Genomic DNA, 27,557 nt, shown 5'->3' on the forward strand with positions numbered 1-27,557 from the left:
TGTGTCATTTGTAACTCAAGCTGGCTACTCATACATTGGGTAAACAATTCTGTCTTTTTTGACCACAAAGTCAGTTTTGACCTGTGACTTTGCGGTCAGAGGACAACATAGAAAAACTGAAAGGTTGTTTCCTCTGCACAGACTGGAGACACACAGTTCTTCCATTCCGCCTCATAGTAATCTTGCATTGGTCAATACCATGGAGGGAAGCAGATGTTGGTTTCCCCTTTGTCACAGATGCCTGTTGCATTCAAGTTGCGACCTCACACATTGAGCAGGTCCATTTGAGATGGTTTGGTGGTATACAAAGCATCAGCAGTGCGTTTCGGGTGCAGGTGACAGGTATTTGAGCCTCTATGCTCGCCGGTGGGTGATTGGCATATTAACTCAGAGATAGGTGGACATATAGGGTGAACATTATGTGAACTTTGAATGTTTGTTCTACATTAATTTTAAGTAACACTAAGAGGATGAACAAACAAATCAAACAGATAAAACAAGTGCAGCGGACCGTGAGTCCAGGTCGCACACAGAGCAACGCCACCAGATGTAGGAAGAGTAAAATAATACCTTCATGTGCAGCCACGATATGCAAGAATCTTTCTGTCATATCAGAAATAATATCATTGGGAAAGCAGAGTATTTTGGTGTTTTGACTGCACATGCTGCTTACATCTTATACAGTAGGGTCAGCCCAGTTGTAACTTTTCCCTGCAGCCTTTTACTTTCTGAGTTACTCTCAGTCCTGACTCTGCTGTGAAGATTGTAAATAGACTGTACGTATATAGCTCTATTCTAGTCTTTTTGACCACTCAAAGCATTTTTACACTACATGTCACATTCACCCATTCACACACATTCATACACTGATGACAGGAGCTACCACGCAGGGTGCCAACCTGCTCATCAGAGAGAACTAACACATTCATACACCGTTGGCACAGCCATCGGGAGCAATTTGGGGTTAAGTATCTTTCCCAAGGACACCTCACATGTGGACCGGAGGAGCGGGAATCGACCCGCCGATCTTCCAATTGGTGGATGACCAATCTACCTCCTGAGCCACAGCTGCCCCAAAGAAGATGTGTATGTTTCATATATTATCATTCCTTAAATGCAATCCATAAATGTTGGTAGCAGTTGTAGCTGCCAAATATGTTTGTCTGAATGTAAAGTGAAGTTTACATACACAGCAATGCCTCTATGGCTCCATATGTACAGATATCACCACAGTTCAACTCATATCTATGAATATGAATGTATTAAAATGAATAGTGTAGAGAACTGCTGTTCCAATAGCAGACAGTCGTACTATGTCCTCCTCCAACTTGACAAGTTTGACTCCTCAAGCATGCAAATCCAAACTTGGCGTACTCTGTATTGAGAAACGCTCATAGCCAATATATTGTACAGAATTTGCCAAAGAGTCCAAACATGAGATTTTATGATTTGACTACTTGCAATTTGTGCACAGTATAACGTTTGCTCTCACTGATAATTACATACAATGTAATGTCATGTCATAGGTGATATGTATCTTAGTCTGGTGTAACTGCAGGATGTCATGCTGATGGAATGGTTTGAGTTGTGTATATTAAGTGAAATTGAATGTAGAAACAGTGTTAAATAATATGATATGATGATACTTCTGATAAGTTGGTCAGACCCGTAAGCCCTGATGACTACGAATCAGGAAACTCTGCAAATAGAATATTAGAGTATTAATTAGAAATATTATGCAGAACTTGACACTTCATCTGAGAAGGTGACCTCGAGCCAAAAGTCCCCTGTGAGAAGAAACTCTGCATCCTCATGTTGTTGAGCCCTGCAGAGCAGCAGCACACTGTGTCTGCAGCAGAGCCTCTTTCACACAGCACAGGCCATTATCAGGTTATGTGGGTTTTAACAGGCTGAGTGGAAGCCTGCTTTCAGCTCATCAGGGAGCACAGCCAAGCCACAGGCTCAAACCTCCTTCTATAAATCCTGCTTCACTGAATTTCAACAACACACTCCTTTGACCAACAAATTCTCTTTTTGTTACAATCCCACCACTGCAGCTCAACAGTGAAACACAGAGATTTAAACTACATGTACTACAATGTCAGTGAGTTTTACACACTTGATATAACTCAGGTGTTTCAGAGTAGCTTCAGATAAACTTTGGAATACATTATTATCTCTTATTTTGAAAGTGCATTAAGTATGGATCTTTTAGTGGTATGGTAACAGGGTTTCCCGCAGAAAATGTGTTAGTTAGGGTGGTGGGGAGCAGCAGAGTTTTTATGATCACTTTGACTTTTGCCTAAATAACACCAATCATCAGGATATTATAAGAACACACACACACACACACACACACACACACACACACACACACACACACACACATAGCACAAGTCTCTTCTCCATCACAGATAGTGCAGCATCAGCGTTTGTGCATTGAAGGTGAGGAAGCTGAGAAGGCTTCATCAGGCTGAGGGTGAGAATATCATCATGATAAGAGCAACAGTGCAGTGAGTCACAGAGAAGAGGGCCGGCCATCAGGGACACAGCTTACCAACACACACTCTAACAGGGGTGTGTGTGTGTGTGTGTGTGTGTGTGTGTGTGTGTGTGTGTGTGTGTGTGTGTGTGTCTCCAGGCTCCAGGTTCATACTGAAAAAAACAGAGCTTTAAGCTACATCTCTCGGCCTTCATGAGGATAATATGTGACAACACTGCATCAGACACCTCTTATAAACCACCTGTTATCACATGACCAAGTTCCATACTCTGGTCACCTGATGTCAACATCACAACTGTACAAACTCGGTCTGTTAATGAAGATGATGACGCTGTGGATCAGTAGCTTTGTCAAAGACTTTGTTTTGTTTTTTGTATTGTAAGAATATCTGGATAATGATTCCATATATGGGGATGATGGGCTAGCTAGAGCATAAGGTATAATGAAGTTTATTGTTATTTTAGTACAGCAACTGAATTTAGTTTGGCAGCAGCAAGGCACATTATTAATAAAATACAGATCAACATAAGACAAAAACTGGATAAAATTATAAAAATAATGAATAAAATGATAAATATAAATAAATAAAGGCAGCAGCAGTGTGAAGAGCATTTAAAAGTTCAAATATTGCACACGATTGCACATTTAGAGGTTGGGGTAGTTAAAGTTTTTTTTTTAAATTTTAATGTGTTATTTGCTTCGTCAAGCTTAATATTTTGCAAATGTCATTTCCATTCTTTTTTTTATTTATTACATTTATTGGTCAATATTTGAGTTTTAGAGAATTGAATATCTTTGTTCCTGTTTAAATGAGGATCATTGTGTGTTAATTGACTATTCTGAACACACACACACACACACACACACACACACACACACACACACACACACACACACACACACACACACACACACACTTTTATGCAGGATGAGACAAAACAAGAATAAAAGGGACAACAAAAGTATTGTGCGTGTGTAAGTGTGTGTGTGTGTGTGTGTGTTTGGATCATGATTGGATGATATCACAGCACCACTATGTACTGTATCAGTAGAGTTTGTGTGTATCTCAGAATAAACTGTGACGTCAATGGTTTTTATCCAGAGCTCTTCAGCTGTGACAGCAGGAACTTGTTTCTGAGCACAACCAGACCACAGCCAACACCTCTGCTATGATAACTGAAGCTGAGACCCCCCCCCCACCCAACACACACACACACACACACACACACACACACACACACACACACACACACACACAGACAAACCCTAAAACATCTTGTACCATTCTTCTCTCTGTGAATGAATCATCCTGCTTCCTGACCTCCAGCCTAATGTGATCTCAGCTGTATGCTCAGACACAACAGCACACATCAGTGGGAGGAAAAACCTCTGCAGCACCGACCCACACACACACACACACACACACACACACACACACACACACACACACACACATACACATACACATACACTCACACACACACACACACTGCTGATCATCAGTATGTTTTGTTTTTTTTACTTAATCACTCTAATTTACGTATATTCATAAACATTAACAGGCAATTTTAACTACACACAACAAAATCACCTTGAGTTAGGCTTCATACCACACAGGCTACATACAAATACAATAACACTGCATAGGGTCTAAATAGACACCATAGGTCCAAACATCACATAAAGAATGAAAGTCTTAAGCAAAGGTAGACAATAACAGTTGTCCATCTCCTTATATTACAGTCTTAAGTGCAATATTTAGCATATTAAGTGCAATACTTTATTTATTTAAATTGGGTTTTTTTTGCACCATTTCCTGATAAGATTGATTGAATTATGTTTGTTTATGTTGTCTTATTAGTTCATTTTTATTGACCAATCAGCACTGTTTCAGATTCCTTATCTCTTTGTATGTTCTTGTACAATGACAATAAAGGCTTTCTATTTCTATCTCCAGTTCTATAAATATAGGTATTTTTAGCTGTACGAGTGCAGTCATATGTTCCATCATCATCAGGTTAAGAACTTTGAAGAATCTCATTAATGCCAGTGACAGAAGGCTGGCAGTCACATCTTAAATCAGCTTCATCTACATCTATACAGCACTGCATAAATAATAATTACTTTCATATAAAGCGGAGACAATTGACTGATTAGCCAATCAGCAGAAAATGATTATGAAATGATGTGACAACTTGTTTCATTGTCTATTCATCTATTGGGTATTTTCTTGATTTATCGATTAGTTATTTGGTTTATAAAAAATCAGAAAAATTGAGAAAAATGTTCATCACTGTTTCCCAAAGTCTAAGATGATTTCCTTAAAGGTCTCAACACAAATATATTCAGTTTACTGTCATAAAGGACAACTTTTTTTTTTTCTCCTTAAAATGATTTTATTCTAAATCTAAATCACTAATAGTCATTTTTTAAAACTGGTTCCAGCTCCTGGAATTGCATAATTGTCACAGTTAAACCTCCATAATGCTAAACTGAGTCTCTCTGGCTACTTCAACACATCTCCTCCATCTACTGCGTAGGAAACTGTAACAAACATGTTTCACTATTTCATGACAATTTACAGGCCAATCACTTCACTGATCAATCAAGAACGTAATCAGCAGATTAATGGATAAAATGTTTAGTTGAAGCCATGATGACAAACAAAGTATTTGTTTCAATACATTTTCTTATACTTAATAGTACTCACTGACTTTTACTAACCTCCATCATTTGCTCAATAAGAAGTGATTTATAGCTGAATGATTATTTGATTCATTATCAGAATGAGCAAAAAACGATGACTCATTTGAGTCACTATTTAAGCAAAACTGATGACTGGATTATGACTCTTTGAAATCTGTGAAACTGCTGCTGGCATCTGATGTTTTATTAACACACACACACACACACACACACACACACACACACACACACACACACACACACACACACACACACACACACCAATTTACTGAGAATATCATTAAGCATTAACTGCAACCCTAAATAAATGCAATAATTCCATGAGAATTATTATTGTAGCAAAAGATCACACTACCATAATACAGTTAGGAATGTTACCTCATTATAAACTCACTGTGCTGAGTACCACCACTGACATAAATAGCCTGTGTTTAATTCTAGGAGATGATGAATGCTGTGAAACACACCATGAAGTCATCCTAGTGCCATTGACACACTGGAGAAATGTACAGGCACAATACAGAGGAAAGATGAGAGCTATAAACTCTAGTACAGACACTACATGTCTGTATAGCATCACAACAGTGACAGTATGGGATCTTCCTCTGAGGAGGAGAATGTTGCTTGCATTATAGAAAGGGTTAAAGGCGGATGCACAGCAGCCCTGCAGGCCCGTTGCAGCTTCACAACATCAGCCTGTGAATGAAGGACATCAACCAGCAGCAGTCGCTTACCTGTCAGGCAGGTGCTCAGCGCCAAGAGGGCCGCAAACACCGCAGCCTGGCTGAGCAGCGGGGCCCGCATCCTGGCCAAGGCTCCGACGACTGACGGGGGACACGGAGACCGATCGGAGGAAGAGGAGGTGGAAGGGAGTCGGTGCTGATCATTCCCCCATCCCCTGCTGCTCAGGGAGGAGGGAGGAAAGAGGACTCAGGAAGACACAATAAAAAAAAGACAACAACATGAAAAAACAACGTGTGGGTCTATCGTAGGGACGCTGCTGTGTTCGCCGCAGAGTGTGTGTTCTCCTCCCGCGGACCTGCTGCAAGGAGCACCGACGCACTGACTGCCGGTAGTTTCCTCCGCCGAGAACAGATAGAAAACGTAAGCATGTGACGTCACACACTGCACTCCCTCCGTGCTGCCTTCAGGTACATCTGATGATCAGACAGTCAACAGCATTTAACATGAATCACCAGCACGTAGTAAAACCTCACTAATGTAACTTATAGATCACTTACCACAGACCTGCTGCTCCTACTGTACTTTAAACTCATACACTATATATAAAAGTTTAAACTACAATGTTTTACAGCCAGAGCGATATATCGGTCAGCTGATATTATCTGCCGATATTGACCTAGGGTGGATTAGGGGTAATGAGGGGCACTTTTGGCATTTCTGATTTGCTGGATTCCAGTTACATACATTTATTTTTGTGTGAACACTTGACACATTGATAATTGAACTAATAATATCATATTGAATATTTGATTGTAATATTTCTTAAATGAGTGTTTGAAAGGTTGATATACATGATTTATATTTTGAGTTGAAATGAAATGACAGATTAACCTGCAGAGATGTTTAATAAAGTGAAAATGATGAACACTTCTGCTAATTATGAACCTATTGTCCCTACATATTTTATACCACTATACAGAATCCTTTTTAATTCACTTTTCAACATTTATTTCACAAGACTGACACAAATACAGACAACAATCACATTTACAGTTTACAATTCTATACAGTTCAGACTGGCCCATGGATCCAAGCCAGGGGTCCAGTGAGCAGAGCTGCAGTGCAGTCAGACACGCTGCTCTTAAGAAGACCTCTGAAGAATCTTGTCCAACGTGCTCTGGATGCTGGTCAGAAACACCTGGTTTCCAGCTGTGGTCAGGTGCACTCCATCAGGCAGAAATGTGTTCTTGTTGTAGAACTTCAGGTAGAGATGTTCAATGAGTTCGCCTCCGATGTAGTCAACGTTCTTCCTCATGAACTTGTTGACAGACTTCCTGTCGTTATTTATCTGCACAGGTTTTCCATGTCTCCACTGCTGCCGCTCACTGATGCAGGAAAAAGCCATCTGCATGGAGGGAAACTGTGCACGCAGCTGCTGTAAATCCCTCTGCATCAGGAATGCCAGTTTCTTGGAGGACATCAGTCCGAGGTCGTTGCCACCGGCATGGACCACTAAAATGTCTGGGGGACTCTGGTTGGCTAACTCGGCATAAAAACAAGGAAGGACACCACCCCAACGCATCCCTCCTTTACCAAACCATTGAATGTTGGCATTAAGTCCCAGATTCTTGCCGTACTCTTTCTTGGCTGCTTCCTCCCCTCGACGAATGTAACTGTCGCCGATGATCCAGATGTTTGACACTCTGGATGTCACCGTACAGGGTCTGGTTCCTTTTGAAGATACCTTAGCCACAGTGCAAGGAGTCTCTTTGGAGGTATTTGGCAGTACGATGACTTTCTCCTCTGTGTTGGTGGTAATCCTCCTTCTCTTCCTCTCTGGGGAGGACATCTCTTGGTCTCTGTGGTCATCCTGTGACACTTCAGAGAAGGGCCTTTTCATGGCAAGTCTTCTTCTGCAGATTTTTATCTTCTTCCTCTGAGGAGAAGAGAGCTCTGCAGTTCTGCGGCTGTCCTGTGTTATTTCTGTGTAGGACCTTTTCACAGCAGATCTTTCTCCACAGATCTTCCTCTTGTCCTTGTGAGAGGAGAACATCTCTGAGTTTCTGTTAATGTCAGAAGCAACAAAACATCTGGATCTCAACATTTTACGATAGGAATCCTGTTATATGAAACTCTTTCGGAACTTTTTCTAAAACTCTTGTCGATAAGTTGATCAGGAACTGGTCTGGTGTTGTGCACTCACAAAGTGGAACTGATACGGTTCTAGAACTTTTGATGTATGATGTCATAATGTATGATGTCATAACATAATATGTTATGACATGATGTCATAATGTATGATGTCATAACATAATATGTTATGACATCATTATGACGACCTGACAGAAATGACATCATCATAATGATGTCATTTCTGTCAGGTCGTCATGGAGACAGAGTCAGCTGGCAAAATGCAGCTTCACAATAATCTGAATAGTAAATACAGATGTCTGATGATCTACTGATATATACTGATGATTAAAATGGACAATTTGTCTTGATAGCAACCCAGAGTGTTTGATCATCTTTATGACAGGAAGTAAACTGTGTCACAAATTCATTTTGCATTAAACAATAAAGGGTTGCACTTAACTTTACGTTCATCCCTGTTAACAGCTAATTAATGGTTCATAACACAATATAATGTACTTGTAAGCAGTTATAAGTGTATATAAATGCATTTGTCCACAACAACCATAAGTAGAGCTGGTGTATAAACAGTATATGCATGTTAGAAGGGAAATGACAAAAAATACATTGAAAAAGTAACTACAAATATCCACAGTGTTGGAGAGTAACTAGTTACATGTAACAGTGTTATGTTATTTAATTAGAAAATAAATGTAAGTGTAATCTGTTACAGTTACTGATGAAAATGTTGATGATTACAAAGGAGGTTACATCTGAAGTCACACCTTTAACATTTTACTCAGGAGGTTTTTCCTCATTTTTTAATATTTAATATTTAACATGTGACTGAATAGTGAATACATATATTGCTATTTTTAATTCTTTGGAACCATATTTTGTTATAATTTATAAATAAATCATGATGTGGGCTTATGTGGAGCACACATGGGCTTAAATGGTGTCACAGTACCAATTAAGCTCATGTCAGACTTTATCCAAACTTTTTTTCCACCTTTTATTAAAAAAATATAGTTTATTTCAGTCACTGAACTCAAACACACATGTACAAACAAAGCAAACAATCATATTTCCCCATTCCTTGTCCTCCATCGCCACCACAACTAGTGACAAGCCAAAGGGGGAAAACACAAGTAAAAATAAACCAATAAATCAATAAATAAATAAAGCAGTTTGCAACCGAAAAGAAAATTGACATTTAGAAGCTTGTGCACTTGTCTCACCTGAAACAAACATAAACACAGCCCAGTATTAGTACCACTAACATAACAAAGCCTCTACCGCCCTCTACTGGCAAAAACTAATATCGCTAAACAACCAATGTGAAATCAGGTGAGGTTTCTCCTGTTTAAAAGTGACACAAAGCGTTTTAAATAATAACAACCAGAAACATAATAGTGGTGGGGACCAATGTAATGACACAAACTAATAAAATAGGAATTCTGCAAATAATCTTAGCCCCTATTATGTCCAGGGTGCCAAACAAATAAACACTGATTGACGAACCAGCATACTGGGTGTCTATGTCGTCAGAACATGTGACTTAGGAAGGTGACTTTGGAAATGTAATAAGTAATATAACTATTTTAATGACTTAATCAAAGTAATGTAACTTATTACATTTGATGACTTTTCTAATTTTCCTAACCAATGTTTTCAGCTGTTAGGATAAGTGTTCCCATTAAGCACCAAAATCTAAATTCAGCTGTTTTTCATTGATACTGACATGATTTATAAGAGAGATCATTTCTTATAAAGCAACATTTATCTCTCATTTGAAAATGTTTTCATTAGTTCATGTAGATTTTGGAATATAGGAGGAGATTGTATTCTTTTAATTTGCTATCACAACTTTTTAATGAGCAGGCTTTCTCACTTTACAGTATTACTGGCCTGGGGTCACCTGAAAGATAGGAACATTCTATGTATTTCTTCTCATGATAACGTTCTTCTAGGAAAAAGGGAAAACAAGTAAAATGAAAAACTTGTTATGCCCAAGCTAGGGGGTGTCTGAAACACTAATTGATAGCAAAAAAAAAGAAATAAAGAAAAAAGAAAAAAAAGGTATCGAGTACTGATACCCAGCCATATGTGTGTGTGTTTGTGTATGTGTGTGAGCAAAACGACATTAATCATACATTCACAATCCCTCAAATCATAACAATAAAGACCACGAAGACAAACTGTTAATATTTAATCGATAATGATTTATTATCAATAACAATAATTTGTAGAATACATCTAAAAACTACATTGGTCACAAAAAGACAAGACGGGGTGCAAGATAATAAATAAAATAGGAGGTGGAGAGATCAGCTAAAGCAATGATGAAATTATATAAAATTATGTAAAAATGACAAGTTTGGTCGTTCATCAGCCAATAGAAGCATTTATACATAATATACACAAGCTTTCTTTGTTACGGGAGAAACTTATAAAATATTATTCCCACCCACACAAAAGAAATTGTCAAGTCTGGAGACATCAGTGTGTACATAGAGACAATTTATGAATTATAAAATGTAAGTTTGGTAAGGAAAAAAGAAAAAGAACCTGTGAGATTTATCTACAGTTTGGGATTAAAAGACCCAATAACCAATAAGTATTCACGATAATTTTTTTTTGTCACTTGCTTTGAGATGCTCATCACATTACTGAGTTTCCAATATCGCAAACTGTATTTACACCAACAAATTAATTAAAAAAGTACTCAAATTGCAAAGGATTAATGAAGGCCACACAGTAGTTAAGCAAGAAGGAGCCACATTAACATACATGTATCTCACCAAAAAGGCACCTCAACTGAAGTGTTCCTGCAACTTGTCACATGTTTATAACACACCGCTACGTCCACTGTGCTCATATGTATACCAAGTGAAGAGAAAATAAACTGTGGACTTGAAAAGTTCAGATTCTGCAGTTGTAAAAAGTTGTGAAAATGACACATTACATATTTCATAAAATTAAAAATGACGACAGCACCGGAGCCCTGCTCGGTGAAAATGATCTGCTGATGCCTCAGACAGGTGAAAACTTGTGTGGTTAAAACAGCTCTGAGGTGTTTTTCCATCCTTGTGAGAAAAAACATGGCAGGATACAGTTTAAGTGTCTGGTCTCTGGTTTAGGAGTCACTGGTTTTCAGTTTCAACTTGTGGGGCTGTGGCGACGCTCGTCTCCTCTGCCGGTTGTGGGGCGTCTTTGCTAGAGGCCACCTCCACTTCCTCCTCCAGCGCCCTGTCGCTGCTGGGAGACTGGAAGCCGCTATCGTCATAAGGAGGCGGGGGGAATTCAGCTGTGGCCTCTGGGGGAACTTCTTCGGCAGGAGGCGGTGGTGGCGGCACCTCCTCTGATACCTCCTGGTTGGTAGGTGGTGGTGGTGGTTGTTGCTCCTCTTCCACCAGCTGGCTGTTATCACCCTGAGCCTTCTCCTCTGTAGCTGTAGATGATTCACCCTTCAGCTGCACCTCTTCTTTATCCTGCTCCTCTGGTTTGGCCTCCACTGGTTTGGCCTCCACTGGTTTGGCCTCCACTGGTTTGGCCTCCACTGGTTTGGCCTCCACTGGTTTGGCCTCCACTGGTTTGGCCTCCACTGGTTTGGCCTCCTCGGGTTTGGCCTCCTCGGGTTTGGCCTCCTCGGGTTTGGCCTCCTCGGGTTTGGCCTCCACTGGTTTGGCCTCCACTGGTTTGGCCTCCTCTGGTTTGGCCTCCACTGGTTTGGCCTCCTCTGGTTTGGCCTCCACTGGTTTGGCCTCCACTGGTTTGGCCTCCTCTGGTTTGGCCTCCACTGGTTTGGCCTCCTCTGGTTTGGCCTCCTCTGGTTTGGCCTCCACTGGTTTGGCCTCCTCTGGTTTGGCCTCCACTGGTTTGGCCTCCTCTGGTTTGGCCTCCACTGGTTTGGCCTCCACTGGTTTGGCCTCCTCTGGTTTGGCCTCCTCTGGTTTGGCCTCCTCTGGTTTGGCCTCCACTGGTTTGGCCTCCTCTGCCTTCAAGACCGAACTACTGGACAGGTCTGGAGGGTTCTCTGTGGGTTTGGGACATGGAGACTCATTCTGGTCAGGAGACAATTCCTCCTCCTCCTTCTCCTCGTCGCTGCCCTCCTCTGGGATATCATTGATGCCGGCCACCTCCACGCAAGACTCACTGGGCAAGACCGGGGAATCTTCCACCTGGATCATGGACACCACCTGCTTCATCCTCCTCCTCTTCTGGGATTCCCCATCTTCACCCTGGGCATCACCCTCAGTGTCCTCCCCTGCTGCGTCCGCCTCCTCCTCCTGGGCTCCTCCGTACTCCCCGGCCCAGTCGATGGACGGGCTTTCTCCCAGCAGCTGCAGGCTGGGGTCGCTGTTGCTCAGGACGATGCTGTCCCTGTACAGGTTGTGTCTCCTCTGGACTGCCGCCTCCTTCACAGCTACAGACAGACAGACAGATGAGGTTAAAATGTGCTTTGACAGACACTCAATGTAGAAAAAAAACATAAGTAGGTCTGAAGAAGGATTTCAACACATATAAAAAGGAGAACATATTAAGACCTGGCGGTAATGTTCAGGACCTAAATGAACAACATCCCAGCCAACATGTCCATGTGGGCCCCACATGGGTGAACAACCTGTTCACCACTAGTTTACTGAGTTTAACTGTGGTGTAAAACCTGGAACATGGACTCATATAATAAGGCTTCATAGTTATAAAGTTATAAATGCTTCATTGGGGCTAATGAAGGAACCTCTTATCTTAAAGTAAAACAGTTTTGGTCATTGATTGATGATCTCAAATATGAATGAACAGATTTTTTTTGCATTTTCAAAATGTATCATTCATCATTGGACAAAACAAGACAATTGAATACACCAGATGGGGCTTTCGGGGTCATTCATCGTGGTGGACATTCATTTCACTATTTTCTCACATTTTAAAGGCTAAACAGTTGATTACAAAATCAAATGAGCAGATCCATCAAAAATGAAAAATATGTTTTAGTTGAATTACTTCATAGTTTTATAGTTTGTCCTTTTTATTTGATATGAGAACAAATGCAAACAACAGAAAATGTAAATGTGTATTTTCATTGGAACAAAAAAGCAGAGGGAAACGCTTTTAATGATTCTAATAAAAAGAAGATTAACTTAGTAATTGGCTTTTTTGCTCCAATGGAAATGTAGTCATATTTCAAGATATTACTGCTTAAAATCTCTGAAACATGAAAAGCTGCAATTAATAAAAATGCTCTCAAATACTTTACTTTACCATTGTTAAGAAAGCATTGTTATAGAACACCATTCACAATAATAAACCTGATGTGCTTTGGAGGATAATGAAATGTGTACTTATATGAATATGTAAAAAATAAGTGAATATGATACCAGATGTATGGTTAGCTTCACATGTATACTGTGGCTGAATGAAGTTACAGGATTCTTAATGTATCCATTATTTAGGACTGCAAGTTTTTTGAGTATAGAAGCAGACAGGATGAAACGCGCTGACGAGGACTCACCCATCATGATGTCCTTCATGACCGAATGCAGCACCACCTCTTCAAAGATGTTCTCCACCAGGATGAAGCGGGAAAAGTCCTCAAAGATCAGCTCCTGGAAGCGTGGCAGCTCCTGGTGACATCAGACAGTCAAAGTCAGAGTCAGTCCGTGTTTAAAATAAACTGAACACAGAAATATGAACATAAAGACACAAGATAAAGACTGTAGGGAGACTCACCGAGGCACAGGAGGGGCTGAGCTGCTTCAGCATGTAAGGGATGAATATCTGGAGGAGAGCCTCACGGAAGAAACGCTTCCTCACTGTGCTGCTGTCATAGTCAAATTTCTGAACAAAGGAAAAAACAGAAGAGTTATGTCATCATCAATACAGGAAAATAATGTTTAGAAGTAGTGTTGCTACCAGGGAGACTCCTTTCATTATCAGTCACCTCTTGACTTTATGGTATAAAATAAAAGCAAAATGCACCAAAACTCCTTCAAAACTCAAACTAAATAATTGCATGTGTGTGGAAATTTCTAGATGTAAAGAGCTGATTAGAAACCTGATCAAATGTACACTTGGAGGAGTAACTGGTGTCCTCTAGGAGGATTCTACCTGGAGATCCTCTACCCACAGTAAGATAAACCAAGTTTTGCATTTACATAGGCTAAATAAAGCAGCATGTGTCCCTGTGTGTGTGCTTTACCTTAATGACTCTGTCCTGGCAGCGCTGGATGGTCTTACACAGCTCCTCTGTTCCCTGAGACTCTAAACTCTGGTGAAGAATCTGCTCAAATGTATAAACTGCATCATCCATTTGCTGGGGAGAGAGCGAGAGAGAGAGAGAGAGAGAGCGAGAGAGCGAGAGAGCAAGAGAGAGAGAGAGCGAGAGAGAGAGAGAGAGAGAGAGCGAGAGAGCGAGAGAGCGAGAGAGAACGAGAAAGATATGTGTTACATTTAATTTCGATGTGCCTGTGTATACATTTTTTACCACATTTCCACCACTAGAGGGAGCTCACTTCTTATAGTTCTGCTGTGTTCAATCTGCAGCAACTGTCAAACTCATTTTACTTCAAGTTGATGTCAAGTGGGCCGGACCAGTAAAACCACTGTATAATAACCTATAAAAAACATCATTCTATATAAATGATAACTTTACTATACTAAACCATCTATTTACAAAACAGATGAACAACCTGAGGTTTTTTTTTAGAAAAAATAGTTCAAATGTTTGTTTCTCAAGATTATTTTGTACAATTGACAACATTTTGCACAATGTTCAATAAATGAATGTTTTAAATATGACCACAATATGTATTTATTGTTTTATCAGATAAAAAAAAATTGCAATAACTTTTCTCCAATTTTCATACTTTGCAAACCTATCCAGTGGGCCCGATTGGATCCCTTGGCTGGCCGGTTCTGGCCCACGGGACGTATGTTTAACACCCCTGATCTACAATGTCACTGCCTCTCAGGTCTGTAACTCAATTGGAAACAAATGGAATGATCTCACTACACTTTCCATTTTAAAAACACCTTAACTTTAACAATGAAGACACTTAAATGCATGTTTTCCAACTGAGTAATGATGACTGGAGTGTGTTTATTGGTCCGTTTCATGAAAGCAGGAAGCATGGAGCATCTCTCTGCAGTTCAAACAAGGACACCAAATGAACTCAAATGAACTCACATAGCGTTTGTAGCATCATCTGCATTAGTGTTCAATAATTCACTTAGAACTAAATGACTTCCCGGTGGCAAAGACTCAAATATTGACCTCATTATCTCCCCGTCAACCTGCAGTGATCTGCTCCCAAACCACAAATACAGAACATACATGTTCTGTCTTCATGAATCTAAAAGGAATCCTAAGAGTCTGCTAGCAGTCGTGAATATTTTGGAAAGTGTGTAATTGTAAGCAGATTCCTCTTTCCCCTTTTTTTGGACAATTGCAATCACAACAAAACTGTACTGAGAATATTTCTAACGGCATTTAAAAGGGGAACTCCACCATTTTTTTCTGGCAGTTTTTTGTGTCATGTGAAAACTGCTGTTTAAGGTCGTGTTGTTCACGAGGAGAGCGGTTAATGAAAGATGAAATTAAGGTGAATTGTAGGAACAGTCAGATCCAACCCTTTTGAGCTACACCTACACCAGGGAATAGAAGATCGCACCTTCTGCTGCACCAGTGTTCAATCTCCTAGCAGTTTCATCCATTGGACACTTCTGCTGCTTGTATTTTATGCTTTAAATGTAACCTGCTGTGTTTTAGTTTCCTAACTGCAACCACAACTTAACTTTAGATTATTTACCATAATCAGGATCTTTCCATGCACACGGTCACTCAGTGTCATTTAAATAGTGATTCTGACCATTCTCCTCTTTAATCTGGCTTTTGGGATTCCCCCCCAATTGTTCAGAAGTGCAATACTAAAAAAAAAAAAAAAAGCAGCGGAGTGGTCCTTTAAAGGCAGTTTAGGAGTACTGAATTTCATTTGTCCTCAGAACAAAGTGAATTTCTTTTGTGTGCTTGTTGTTTTCTGGTATTTTGAGGAGCCCTAATAAAGAAAAGGTGCAAGCTGATTATTTTGGCTCTATGTGTATGTGGATCATCCTCGTTTTAGTTTTTAGGTCACAAGACTAGACATTTAAAATAAACTTTTGTAACGGTGCAGGACTCTTGAGAAATGGCTGCACAGCTTTTGTTTAAACAGCACTTGAACTCTGAATGACCTCCCTTTGGCTCCAGGCCCCACAGAGGAGGAGGTCAAAATATGTGATCGATGCTTCTTGGATGTTTTTCCTCAGACTGAGCACAGACACATAAAAGATTAATGCAATTATTTCAGCTTCAGATTTATATCTGGAGACACAACAGCTGAGAGGACCGAGTGAGAAGATGTTCCTGTAAAGTTCCCACCTCCTCAATTTTACCCAGAACTTTCTTAATGGACGGGACAATGGATACTCATTCAGCTTCTAAGCACTAAACCCACTCTTAAAAGCAAAGTGTTAGAGCATCACACCTCTCTCATGAGGATCTGGGCCCTCTGGACGAACACTGAGGGGCTGGAGACATCAAACCTCTGCTGCAGACCCTCCAGACTCAGCTGCTCCACCTTCTCATAGCAGCTCTGCATCTTCACCGGGTGGAAGGCCAACATGGAGATCTTCTCCATGTGCTGGAAGAGGAGGGAAGATTATTTTTTTAACAAACCACACTGGATCAAATCGTTCGGATTACTGGCTGATGATAATGGATTGCTGATACTGGCTCAAGCATGTGATACTAGATTTTCTGATCTTGACAGGTCTGATTACCTAGAGATCTTTATCGATCATGTTGCCACGACAGCACTCAGTCACCCCGCGCCCCCTCACCTGTGCCACGGTCTCCTTAGTTCCCTCATTGAGTGTGTTCTTGCTCATGTCCACCAGCTCCCTGAAGAAGACATCACGGACCTCGGAGAAGCCTCGGCTGGTCGGCTCCATCAGGGCATCCAGGATGGAGCTGATGTAAGGCTCGATGCTCACCTTCAGCAGCTTCTCTGCCTTAGGGAGGACTACCGCTGTGGGGGGTTTAACATGTATAAAAGTCTCATTAAGGAATTATGGGTGTTAACTGGCATCAACAATACATACAGAATACATACCATGTCCTGTAACATGGGCAGGATTTGCAGTTTATTACATGAGTATTCATCCAGCTCTTGATTGGATGACATAGTTTCATTTATGTCATTGATGTTTCAGGATTTTTCAGCCATTTCTTTCTTTGCATCTAAGGGTTTGATTTCCACCTTTGACCTTTCTGCTCAAAACAACCTAACCCGACTAAACAACCGAACCATGAACACCTGTAAAGGACTCTGCTGCCAATCAGTGCAGATTGTGGTGTCAAATTAAAGCAGACCAACAACAGGATTTCATGATAGAAGATTATTGTGAGTTCAAACTGTTAAATCCACCTTCTGGTCTTGAACTGTCAAGGAATCGATATAAGTGGTGTACTTGCACATTTTTAAAGTACAAATCTAATGATTTTTAAGTCATATATTATATATATCCCCACCCCTATCCCCCACCCCCTTTCATGTATATAGGAAAAGCAAATTAACAATTAACCCATCTGTCCATGTGACTTCACTCCTCATGGGTTGTTTCAGTGTGAAAATGAAGCAGACTACAACTAGAATTGACACATTTTGTTCCTCCAGTTCAAACACTTGTGTTAAACAGTGTGATAATCCTGAACACTGGTTTAAGCCTCTAAAGAAAATGTTGTGAGCACTGAGAATTGCACTGTTGTTCAACCTCGGTCATGGTTTAGGCCTGTGACATCATCGGATTCAGTGATGAAACTCAGAAAACAGCTGGCACACCTGCTATATATTAGTTGATGTTTCCTGACAGCTCTACCCACTCCTGATGATGCTTTCAAATTCAAACTGAAAGCTGGGGGGGAAAAATGTATGTACTAAATATCAGTGAATCTCCAGGTTACCATGTTTTATTTGATGGCCCTTTGCTTTAATATCACTTGTACATTACTCCAGGACTGGAAAATAACCTGACTTTATTCATTTACATCATGGATCTCTTACTGGCCTACATGACCTGACAGAGGCACGTGTAAGCAAGTTAACAAAGTGGCATTCATGAATTATCTCATTCTGAGGTATGATTGGAATTTGGAGTGGTGCAGACCTGTTGTCAGACCATCTCTGCCTTTCTTTCCTTTATTTTTTTTCCCCTCCCTTTTATTTTTAGCACCTAACTTTAGCATCTAAGCATTCCCCGTACAGCGCCACAATGTTATTGTATTAATATTTTCTAAATGTTTCAGGTCCTCTAGTGCCGACACTCTTTAACTTAACTAGAATTTTAAATGTGCAATGTGAAATTTACTCTGGTTAATGCTAATGAACAGATCTCATGAACTCCTCATTAACAGCATGGAGGTTATAAAAGAAGGAAGGGTCATTATGTCACTGATGTCACTTTGTAGCAAATCAACCAAACCGCCAAGAAGAAGGGCTTTGAAGCCAATTTGACACAGTGGCCTAACCGTATAATTACAAGTCACATGATGCTATTGGGCCCTAACAGACTTCCCCCTCCCCCCCATTGACTTACATTGTGAAAGAGACTTCTGTAAATCAGCAGATACATTTCATTGAGCGTGAAACCCCCTGTGGAATGACTCGTTTCACTATCAGACTAAACAACCAGACTGAGAACGCCTGAATAAGAGTCTGTTGTCAATCAGTGCAGATTGTGGTGTCAAAGCAAAGCAGACCAGCGACATCATTTGGCCTTGAACTGTCAAGGAAATGATATGTGTAAGTGGTGTGTATTTATGAAAATCATTTTGTAAGCATGGTAACTTTCACACAGGAGATATGCATGTTGATTAGGTGTGTGTGTTAAAGGACCAGTGTGTATGATTTAGTGGCATCTAGTGGTGAGGTTGTAGATTGGAACCAACTAAATATCGTCCCCCCCCAGCCTTTATACCTCCCAATACAGGAGAACCTATGTCACATTCCTCTTCTTTATTATTCTGTATCTGCCCATTCATAATCCACCTCACAACTCTTTCAAAAAATCTTCATTCATTCATTTTCCAAACCACTTATCCTACAGAGGGTTGCAGAAGGGGCTGGACCCAATCACAGCTGTCATTGGGCGAGAGGCAGGGTACACCCTGGACAGGTCACCAGTCCTTCACAGGGCTGACATATATCAGACAGACAACCATTCACGCTCACATTCACACCTACAGGTAATTAAGTGTGTCCAATTAACCCAACCTGCATGTTTTCGGTCTGTGGGAGAACGCACGCAGGCACGAGGAGAACATGAAAACTTCACACAGAAGGGTACCAGCCGGCGGGCGGCTTCAAACCAATCTTTCATTTAGATAAATAGAAATCTTTTAATACATTTAAGTTTAACGCATGCTGAGTGCACACATGACTCCTGTTAACTCCACACATTTAATGTGAGCAGCACAGAAGAAGTGAAGAACTTTACTGAAAAGGCTAAAACAAGCATTAAAAAAAAACAAAAAACAGGCCAAACCTCGGATCTTGTTGGTGACGTGCTCCTTGGAGGTGATGATCTGGTCCATGTCTGTGCGAATGGAGGCCTCTAGCAAGGTGTGGCCCGCCTCACACTTCTGTACCACCGCCTCGTATTGGGCTTTGCACTGTTCCTGCACCAGACTGTACACTGCATCACTGATCTGCACACACAGTAGAAAAACACACCTGAAGCCACGACTCCAAATTCCAGTGAACCAAAGCTACAGGTCTATTATGTCATTTAGCTCTGAGTCAGGTTCTATCAAATAAGCGTGGAAAAATGCATGTTCTAAAAACTGCAAACAGGCATTAAAAAAGTCACTGGGTCATCAGCCAATCAGCAATGTCTTTCAAATTAGTAGGATTTTTTAATCAAATATTTTGGGGGATGAATGTGTCCCAAACAGTAACAGGAACACATACAGCTGAGATTTTCTTACCAGCATCCAGTTCCTCTGTCTCTCATGCAGTTTGCCTTTGAGTCGAGGAGAGATGAGCTCCCTCAGGTCTGGGAGAAGACCCTCCATCACCAGGTTAGACAGGATCTACAAGCAAACCACACACACACACACACACACACATTACAATCACCTCACTCACTAAACTGGTATAAACTGTATTATTCCAGTTAAAAGCACAAGCACCATGCTCTGTGGGACAGTTTGTCTCTGTCCTGTTTCCAGGCTTCAGACTAACATAATAATGGATCATTTCACTCAAACAATGACATTTTGTTTTTATTTTTATTATTACATATTTTCTATGAAATACATATATAGACATGTAGTGTTTGATTGTTTAGTAAACATACAATAAAAAGACAACTAGGACATATATTATAGAAAGAAGTAGAAGTATGCTCAACAGGTTCTTTTGGAATAAAAATAAATAAATGAAAACATATGTAAACTCTCAGTAAAGTCAGGAGGAAATATTCAACTAATTCTTTGCAGATGCTGATTCTTTTTAGTAACAAGAAGCTAATAAGAAGACAACTCTTAGGGTTGCAGTGGAGGGGCCCTTGAGCACTTGATTTTTACTGAGACATCTTGGACAGAGCAGCATCGCTACAAGCATGCAGTAAAAAGTGTGTACTCACTGACCTCGACAACTACAAAGTATCTGCTCCAATGTCCCGCTGACCGAACTCAGCAACAATAATTTAGTGTTGGTGGATGAACAACTACTTACTTTCCTGACCGTACACACATCCATGCACATGTGTGAAATTGGTGAAATAGAGATCATAAACTCATAGCGCAGCCCCAACAGGGTGAAGCCTTCATTGCATCACAGACTGACTCTTTAACAAGGTTAGCACAACATAAAAAGCAACTATTGTACCACAGCCAATGACTGGAGAACACAAACTGGTTCTGTTCCAAAAGCCAATTCACTTAGCAGACCATGTGAGAGGAATTTTGGGGAGGGACATTCATACCAGCCAACAGACACTATATATGTAGCTGTGAATAACCTGCGGGTCAATTCCCCCGAGTTGTTTTTAGGATTCATTAGCTAATACACCTATAATCATATCATATTATGATAATGTGATGACTGCAGCATCCAGAAAAACCTGTTCAGTGCCAGAAGAAGGCTATAGAGATCCGGGCCAGACCACGCCTACCATACAGCACATTTAAAGCCTTTCAATCAGCCTTCAGGGCACACAAAGCATGATTATAACCAAAGTGGAAGACGACACTAAATAGTCTAACTTTACATGCATGCAATAAACCAGGTTACTCTGAGGTATCAGGCTAAAGCAGGAATTCAGAGAATGCATCTGCATTACTGCAGTGACTGTAAGACCCTTTGTTCACATTGTGTATGTCACGTGTCAGGTATCTCCCCTTCCCACTACAATATTTAAGAATAACTGTAGCTTATAAAACAAACAATTAAACCCCAGGGGAGGGTGGATGATGAAAGTGATAGGTGTAATTAGTGCAACGCTTACCTGTGACTGTACACCACACATCATTTCCCAGGTGCCATAGTGCCCTTTGGCTTGACGGTAGATTCGTACGGCATCGGTGAAGGCTGGTGTTTGGATTTTATTCTCCTCTGACAAACCTGGAACAAGAATATGGATATCTGTTAGCTGTTAGCATTTAAGCACACTGTAGTTCGGACAGACTGGGAGAATACACATTTTCCTGCACAAGTCCTAAGGAGGTTCTGAAGGCCCTTGGACAATTATTCCAAGGGTCTCAAGCAGACTTTCCAAAGGCTTCTAGAAAGTCTTGCTTGAGTGTAAACTTCAGAATATTTTGCCCACATCTTCTCAAGACCAACTTAAAAGAAGCTGGAGTGTGAAATTTGTATTCTGGCAATGAGGGAAAAGGTGTTTAGGCCTTAAAACAGACATGTATGTTTTGATGGTCCACTGGCCCACCAGGATTTGTCCCAGTATGCCCAATGGCCAGTACAGCATTGGCAATAACCTACTGCTGCATGTGTAAAAAGGTGGATCAATTATTTTGACCATCACACACCTCCACGATATGACTCATTTCACTGTCAGAATTTGACCCATTTGGTAGGGCTGGGTATTGGTACTTTATACCTATAAGGTATCGACAAAAAATAAATTAATACCAAGTAGAATCGAAATGTCTCCCGCAAAAGGATACTGACACTGCAGCTACAACCCATCTGTGGTGGTGAAGTCGTGGTGAATTTATGGGAATGGGAATTACCCTGGCAATCCAACCCACGAGGGTTCAGCAGGCTAGCTAACTAGCTTTCCATTCATATTTCAACATAATTATGAGAAATATGTCTGTTTCCTAATGAGTGATATTACTCTATCTACTCTGTTTCTTTCTTTTTGTCTTTTTTTATCCTGTTTGTTCATACAGTAACTCAGCTACTACTAAGCAGATTACTTTATTTTTCCATGTATGATTTGTCATTATTTCAATGAGACACATACAATATATTTCATGTAGTACAATTACTAGTTTTTGCTGCTTGTTTCTAAGTTCCATTCTGTTACAAATCTGGCAGAGGTTTATGGAAAGAATGGGAACATTTATCCATTTATCTGTGACTCAGGATGTAGAACGGACGTCCACCAATCGGAAGTTTGACGGTTCGATTAATCCAGTCCACATGTTGATGCGTCTTTGGGCAAGATACTTAACCCCAAATTACTCCTGATGGCTATTCCAACAGTGTGTGAATGTATGTGAATGGGTGAATGTGACATATAATGTAACAGTGCTTTGAGTGGTCAAAAGACTAGAAAAGCGCTATACAGTCCATTTACCATTTACTATTAATAATTTAAATCAAACGATATAGGTGTGTGTGTGTGTTTATGGGTGTATGTTATTTTAGCTTGACTGGCTGTTGCAAACAGTGGAGTCAAATGGTGCGTGAGAAAGAGAGGGCCGCTAAGACTCTAAGCTGAACCTTTCTACATTCCTTAAGTTGTCCGGCTTCCAAAGAAAATGAATATCTGCTCAAAGCCAAAAAAGCATGTTAACGCTGAGCGCTGTGATAAAGAAAACATGCTAATTCTGAGATCCTGTTCAGTCTTATTGGATAGTGTGCAAGAACTCCCAACTATGACAAAGCCAGGAAGTGTGTATGTGTGTGGGGGGGAGGGCAGTGACGGGGGCCAGAGTTCCTCGTAGCGCCAGAGGCAAAATCCCAAGACCCCTCTCCAAGAGGGTTATTTTATTTTGACTGAGCCTCAGATGGAATGAGAGGATTTCAAACAAAGCCAAAATTGGGATTTCCAGCCTCTTCCTCCGGTTCCTCCTTACACACATCACAAGACATCATTCACACTTTCTGGATTTGAAGGTTGACTCAAAACGTGTGTCAGACAACTTTTGAAATGTAGCTCAAACCAAATTACAAGTCTTGGGTAAGCCCTTGTGTTATTTTTAGTGTGTCCTGTGAATGATGGAGAAAAAAAAGGCGATAGAGGTTTACCCAATTCTCAAAAACCTCGGGTCACAAAATTATACCGTTACTTTCCCATCCACCTGTTTTCATGTGTATTTTCAACTTCTCCCATAAACATCTGAAATCTTAAGGAGATTCCAAATCATTGCAACAAAAAAAAAAAAGAAAAAAAAAGAAAACTTGGGATATTGAAAAAGAGAAGATGCAATAAATGCTGATGGGAACAGATTGTTAAAACACACTTCAAAGTTACCATGACTGCTTCTACCTTTAGGATGAAATCAGTTTTAGACAGAGCTCACTATTATAGGCCTCCAATCCACCAGAAACACCCCAAAACAAACAGTACTACAGTGATGTAGTATGCAGTATTACAGTAAAAGTACTGCAGTATTATGAGTGATGTAGTATGCAGTATTACAGTAAAAGTATTGCAGTATTATGAGTGATGTAGTATGCAGTATTACAGTAAAAGTACTGCAGTATTATGAGTGATGTAGTATGCAGTATTACAGTAAAAGTATTGTAGTATTATGAGTGATGTAGTATGCAGTATTACAGTAAAAGTATTGTAGTATTATGAGTGATGTAGTATGCAGTATTACAGTAAAAGTATTGTAGTATTATGAGTGATGTAGTATGCAGTATTACAGTAAAAGTACTGCAGTATTATGAGTGATGTAGTATGCAGTATTACAGTAAAAGTACTGCAGTATTATGAGTGATGTAGTATGCAGTATTACAGTAAAAGTAGTGGTTTGGTCCTCTGACTGATATATTATTATTATGACATCATTAGATTATTAATAGTGAAGCATCAGTGTTAGAGCAGCATGTTACTGTTGTAGCTGCTGGAGGTGGAGCTAGTTTACACTACTTTATATACAGTTAGCTAGTTTAGTCCAGTGGTTCCCAACCTAGGGTTGGGGCCCCTCCAAAGGGTCAGCAGATCAATGTGAGGGGTGGTGAGATGAATAATGGGAGAGGAAAGAAGAAAAAACAAAGTTCCGATACACAAATGTGTTTTTTCTTCTTATCTTTGATTTTTGCTGAAATATTGGATCATTTGAACATTTATTGAAATGAAAGCATGTGAGAAGTTTAGAGGGAAAAATCACTATTTGGTGGAGCTGTTAACAACTCAGACGTCTGAAATGTGAGCCGACTACACACTGCTTTTTGGTTTCATCTTTAACAATGTGTTGTATTTTAAAAGCTTGTTATATTATCCATTGTGTCAAATCTTCATCTGAAAAGTAACTAAAGCTTTCAAATAAATGTAGTGGAGTAGAAAGTACAATATTTCCCTCTGAGATGTAGAAAGTAGCATCACATGGAAATACTATAGTAAAGTACAAGTACATCAAAATTGTACATAAGTACAGAACATAAGTAAATGAGTAAATGTATTTAGTTACTTTCCACCACTGCAAACAGCTGACAAACAGTTAGAAACTAGCTGGTGGACGTGAAGCAAAACAACTAAAAGCAGAGTGAACACTGGACTTCACACAACTCCAAATGAGTGCTAACGTTGTTCTGTGTATGTTGAGCGTGCAACAGGCAACTGTTTGCTAACATGTTCCCCTTTATAATGTGATAATATCTCAATATTGTGTTTCAGACACACAGGGCAGGACTCAGTAGGGGCCCACGGATAATTTTAGGCCCCAGAACCCCCCCTGGTCTATTAATCCCACCATGCATTACATGGACAGAACCTTCTGTTTGAAGAAGAATGACTTGTTTACCCGGGCTGAGATGGCTGCACATACACCTTGTCTAACAGCACTGTAAAAAAAAAAAAAGAGTCAGTGCAGGTCTATGAAGCGCTGCTCTGTGCAGCACACGGAGAACATATGGAGTCATTCAAGCGCTCATACGTCATGCAGCTGGCCTGTGTCACAGCTGAGGCATGTTAACTATTGGTGTCATTTCCTCTTTCTCCTTCCTCACAGCTCACACAGGTTTCCAATCAGCGCTCAGCACTGTGGAGACATTAAGCATGCTAATCTGGTTTGGAGCTGAGACCATCTGAAAAAAACCATTGTTTCAACTCTGGTTTTATGACTGAAAATGATCTTTCTCAGACCTGAAGAGAACACACACACTGAAATAAAAAGGCGACAGAATCAGTCAGAGTTGGACAGGCTTCAGGAATTTAAAGAAATGAAATGAAGAGAGTGGAAGAGTGGAGACTAAACAAAGTCACAGTGTAATAGAAGCACTCGCGCTGCCTCTGGCCTGACATATCAGATCTCTCTGTTACCAAGGCAGCTGTGCAGGTCACTGTATGATACTCAGATGAAGCTATATTACATTATGTCTGAGGTGCACAATGCTGCATGTGTCATTTAACCACATTGAAACACATTCTGTGTTCTGGATTCCTCATAAAAAAGTCCAGACTGACCGAACACTGAAAACTACTCACAACTGCGATGACTAGGGCCGTGTTGAGGTATCGACCGAAATAGATCGATACCAAGTAGTATGGAAACATCTCCCATCTAACGAGTCCTGCAATCAATCCTTTTTGCACCCAGAGCTAGAAAATATGACTTTTATTCTATAATTGCACATTGATTGTTTGAGAAAATTCTGTGTGAATTTCAGAAATGACACACTGTTGCACAAATGTCATAAAAAGGCTTTAAAGGGGAAACAGCAGAATGTCACACATGCAGTTCCACTGACTTTTGTTCCTGTGTACTTCATTCAACAATGATCATATGTGCTCAACACTAATTTAGTAACAACACAAACCCCTACTTATTTCATTCTTACCTGCATCCTGCAATAACTACTAACTGTCTGAGAATGTAAGTACAGGTCTGGTGGGCAGACCCAAGCACCTGTCAGTTAATGAACCCTCTGCTAAAGAAAACCACACAGGTGAAGTTAGAACAAAGCCTCATTATAAGCATCAGCTTCCTCTCTGGTCCTCTTGCACAACTCTAGTCTGAGCTAAGCACTATGGCAACTACCTAAATGCATACTGTGATGCATTTACTTTATTCCTCCACTTCAGTCCTGTGCCAGTTTCACATTGGCCTCTTAGAACTCAATGGCCTGATGAAGGACTCTAAATCCACAATCTTTACTTGTACTCCAACCTGACTATTATGTCAGGGATCATATCAGGAATCCAACTTTAATTTTCAGGCTTTGAGCTGGTAGCTAGCCAGCATTAGCCTGATGCAACACATCATGCTTTTTTAGGATAGCAAACAGTGAGGTCATCTGTTTTTTTCTCCTCTTTTCACCGTGTTACTTCAATCATTGATCAGAGCAGCTTCATCTGTCAGCAGCGTGTCAAGAGCAACTAAAACTACGTCCCAACGATCCCCGTGCACACTCACTTACTCGTGTTACGCCTGTTGGACAGAAGCATAAAAATGTGGATGTTGTTTTTGATGGAATTCAATTCTAAGCTTACAGTGATTAGAACCAGCGACGATGTGACAGAACAAAGACAGACAACTCCAGGAGAGAGAGAGGGGTCTGGAATCTCTCAGGGAATGTCACAGCTACAGGGTTTGCATCCAAAAACACTTGACCACCAGGACACCCGCCAGCTATGCTTCAAGTAACACTTGAGTAAATCATCACATCATACGATGACGGAGTTTGTTATATGGAAAATATGCTGCATTTCCTTCAAACAGATGTTTGTAACATATCACTCCAGTGAATTCTTGTTATACAGTGTGCAGTGGATTAGGACGTTTGTTCACTGGGACGCTGGAGCACTGACACCAAGAAATGTTCCTTAAGAAAACACTGTTTTCCACAGCACCCAAAGGTGCTACAATTAGGGCTGGGTGATATCGATAAAATCAAATATCACTATATATTTTTAAACAAATACTTCGATATTGCAACAATATTGTAGGGATGACTGTTGATGCTTTCACAACATATTTACACAATCAGATTTTTGATAAATAATCATCATTAATGTGGATATAATGACGTGGGGAAAAGGCAGATAATAGAACAGTTAGAATAATCTGGTAAGTTCA

At 40.3% G+C, this 27,557-nt stretch overlaps 2 protein-coding genes across 2 annotated transcripts in view; both read right to left on the bottom strand.

The window, feature by feature from the left end:
- npdc1b (neural proliferation, differentiation and control, 1b) overlaps positions 1–6,013 on the bottom strand; it is a 30,035-nt gene extending 24,022 nt beyond the window's left edge. The window contains exon 1 of the mRNA XM_062417149.1: positions 5,944–6,013. Within this exon, the coding sequence (XP_062273133.1) occupies positions 5,944–6,013 (70 nt within the window). The remainder of the gene's footprint in view (positions 1–5,943) is intronic.
- Positions 6,014–10,249: 4,236 nt separating this feature from the next.
- Positions 10,250–27,557, bottom strand: part of niban2b (niban apoptosis regulator 2b) — a 44,193-nt gene continuing 26,885 nt past the window's right edge. The window contains exons 6-14 of the mRNA XM_062417383.1: positions 21,572–21,687; positions 20,049–20,153; positions 19,607–19,769; positions 16,904–17,091; positions 16,549–16,704; positions 14,226–14,339; positions 13,757–13,864; positions 13,539–13,650; positions 10,250–12,452 (exon numbers count right to left, since the gene is read on the bottom strand). Coding sequence (XP_062273367.1) covers positions 11,170–12,452; positions 13,539–13,650; positions 13,757–13,864; positions 14,226–14,339; positions 16,549–16,704; positions 16,904–17,091; positions 19,607–19,769; positions 20,049–20,153; positions 21,572–21,687 — 2,345 coding nt within the window. The 3' untranslated portion in view covers positions 10,250–11,169. The remainder of the gene's footprint in view (positions 12,453–13,538; positions 13,651–13,756; positions 13,865–14,225; positions 14,340–16,548; positions 16,705–16,903; positions 17,092–19,606; positions 19,770–20,048; positions 20,154–21,571; positions 21,688–27,557) is intronic.

Source organism: Scomber scombrus, chromosome 4 (genome assembly GCF_963691925.1).
Source record: "Scomber scombrus chromosome 4, fScoSco1.1, whole genome shotgun sequence".
NCBI lineage: Eukaryota > Metazoa > Chordata > Actinopteri > Scombriformes > Scombridae > Scomber > Scomber scombrus.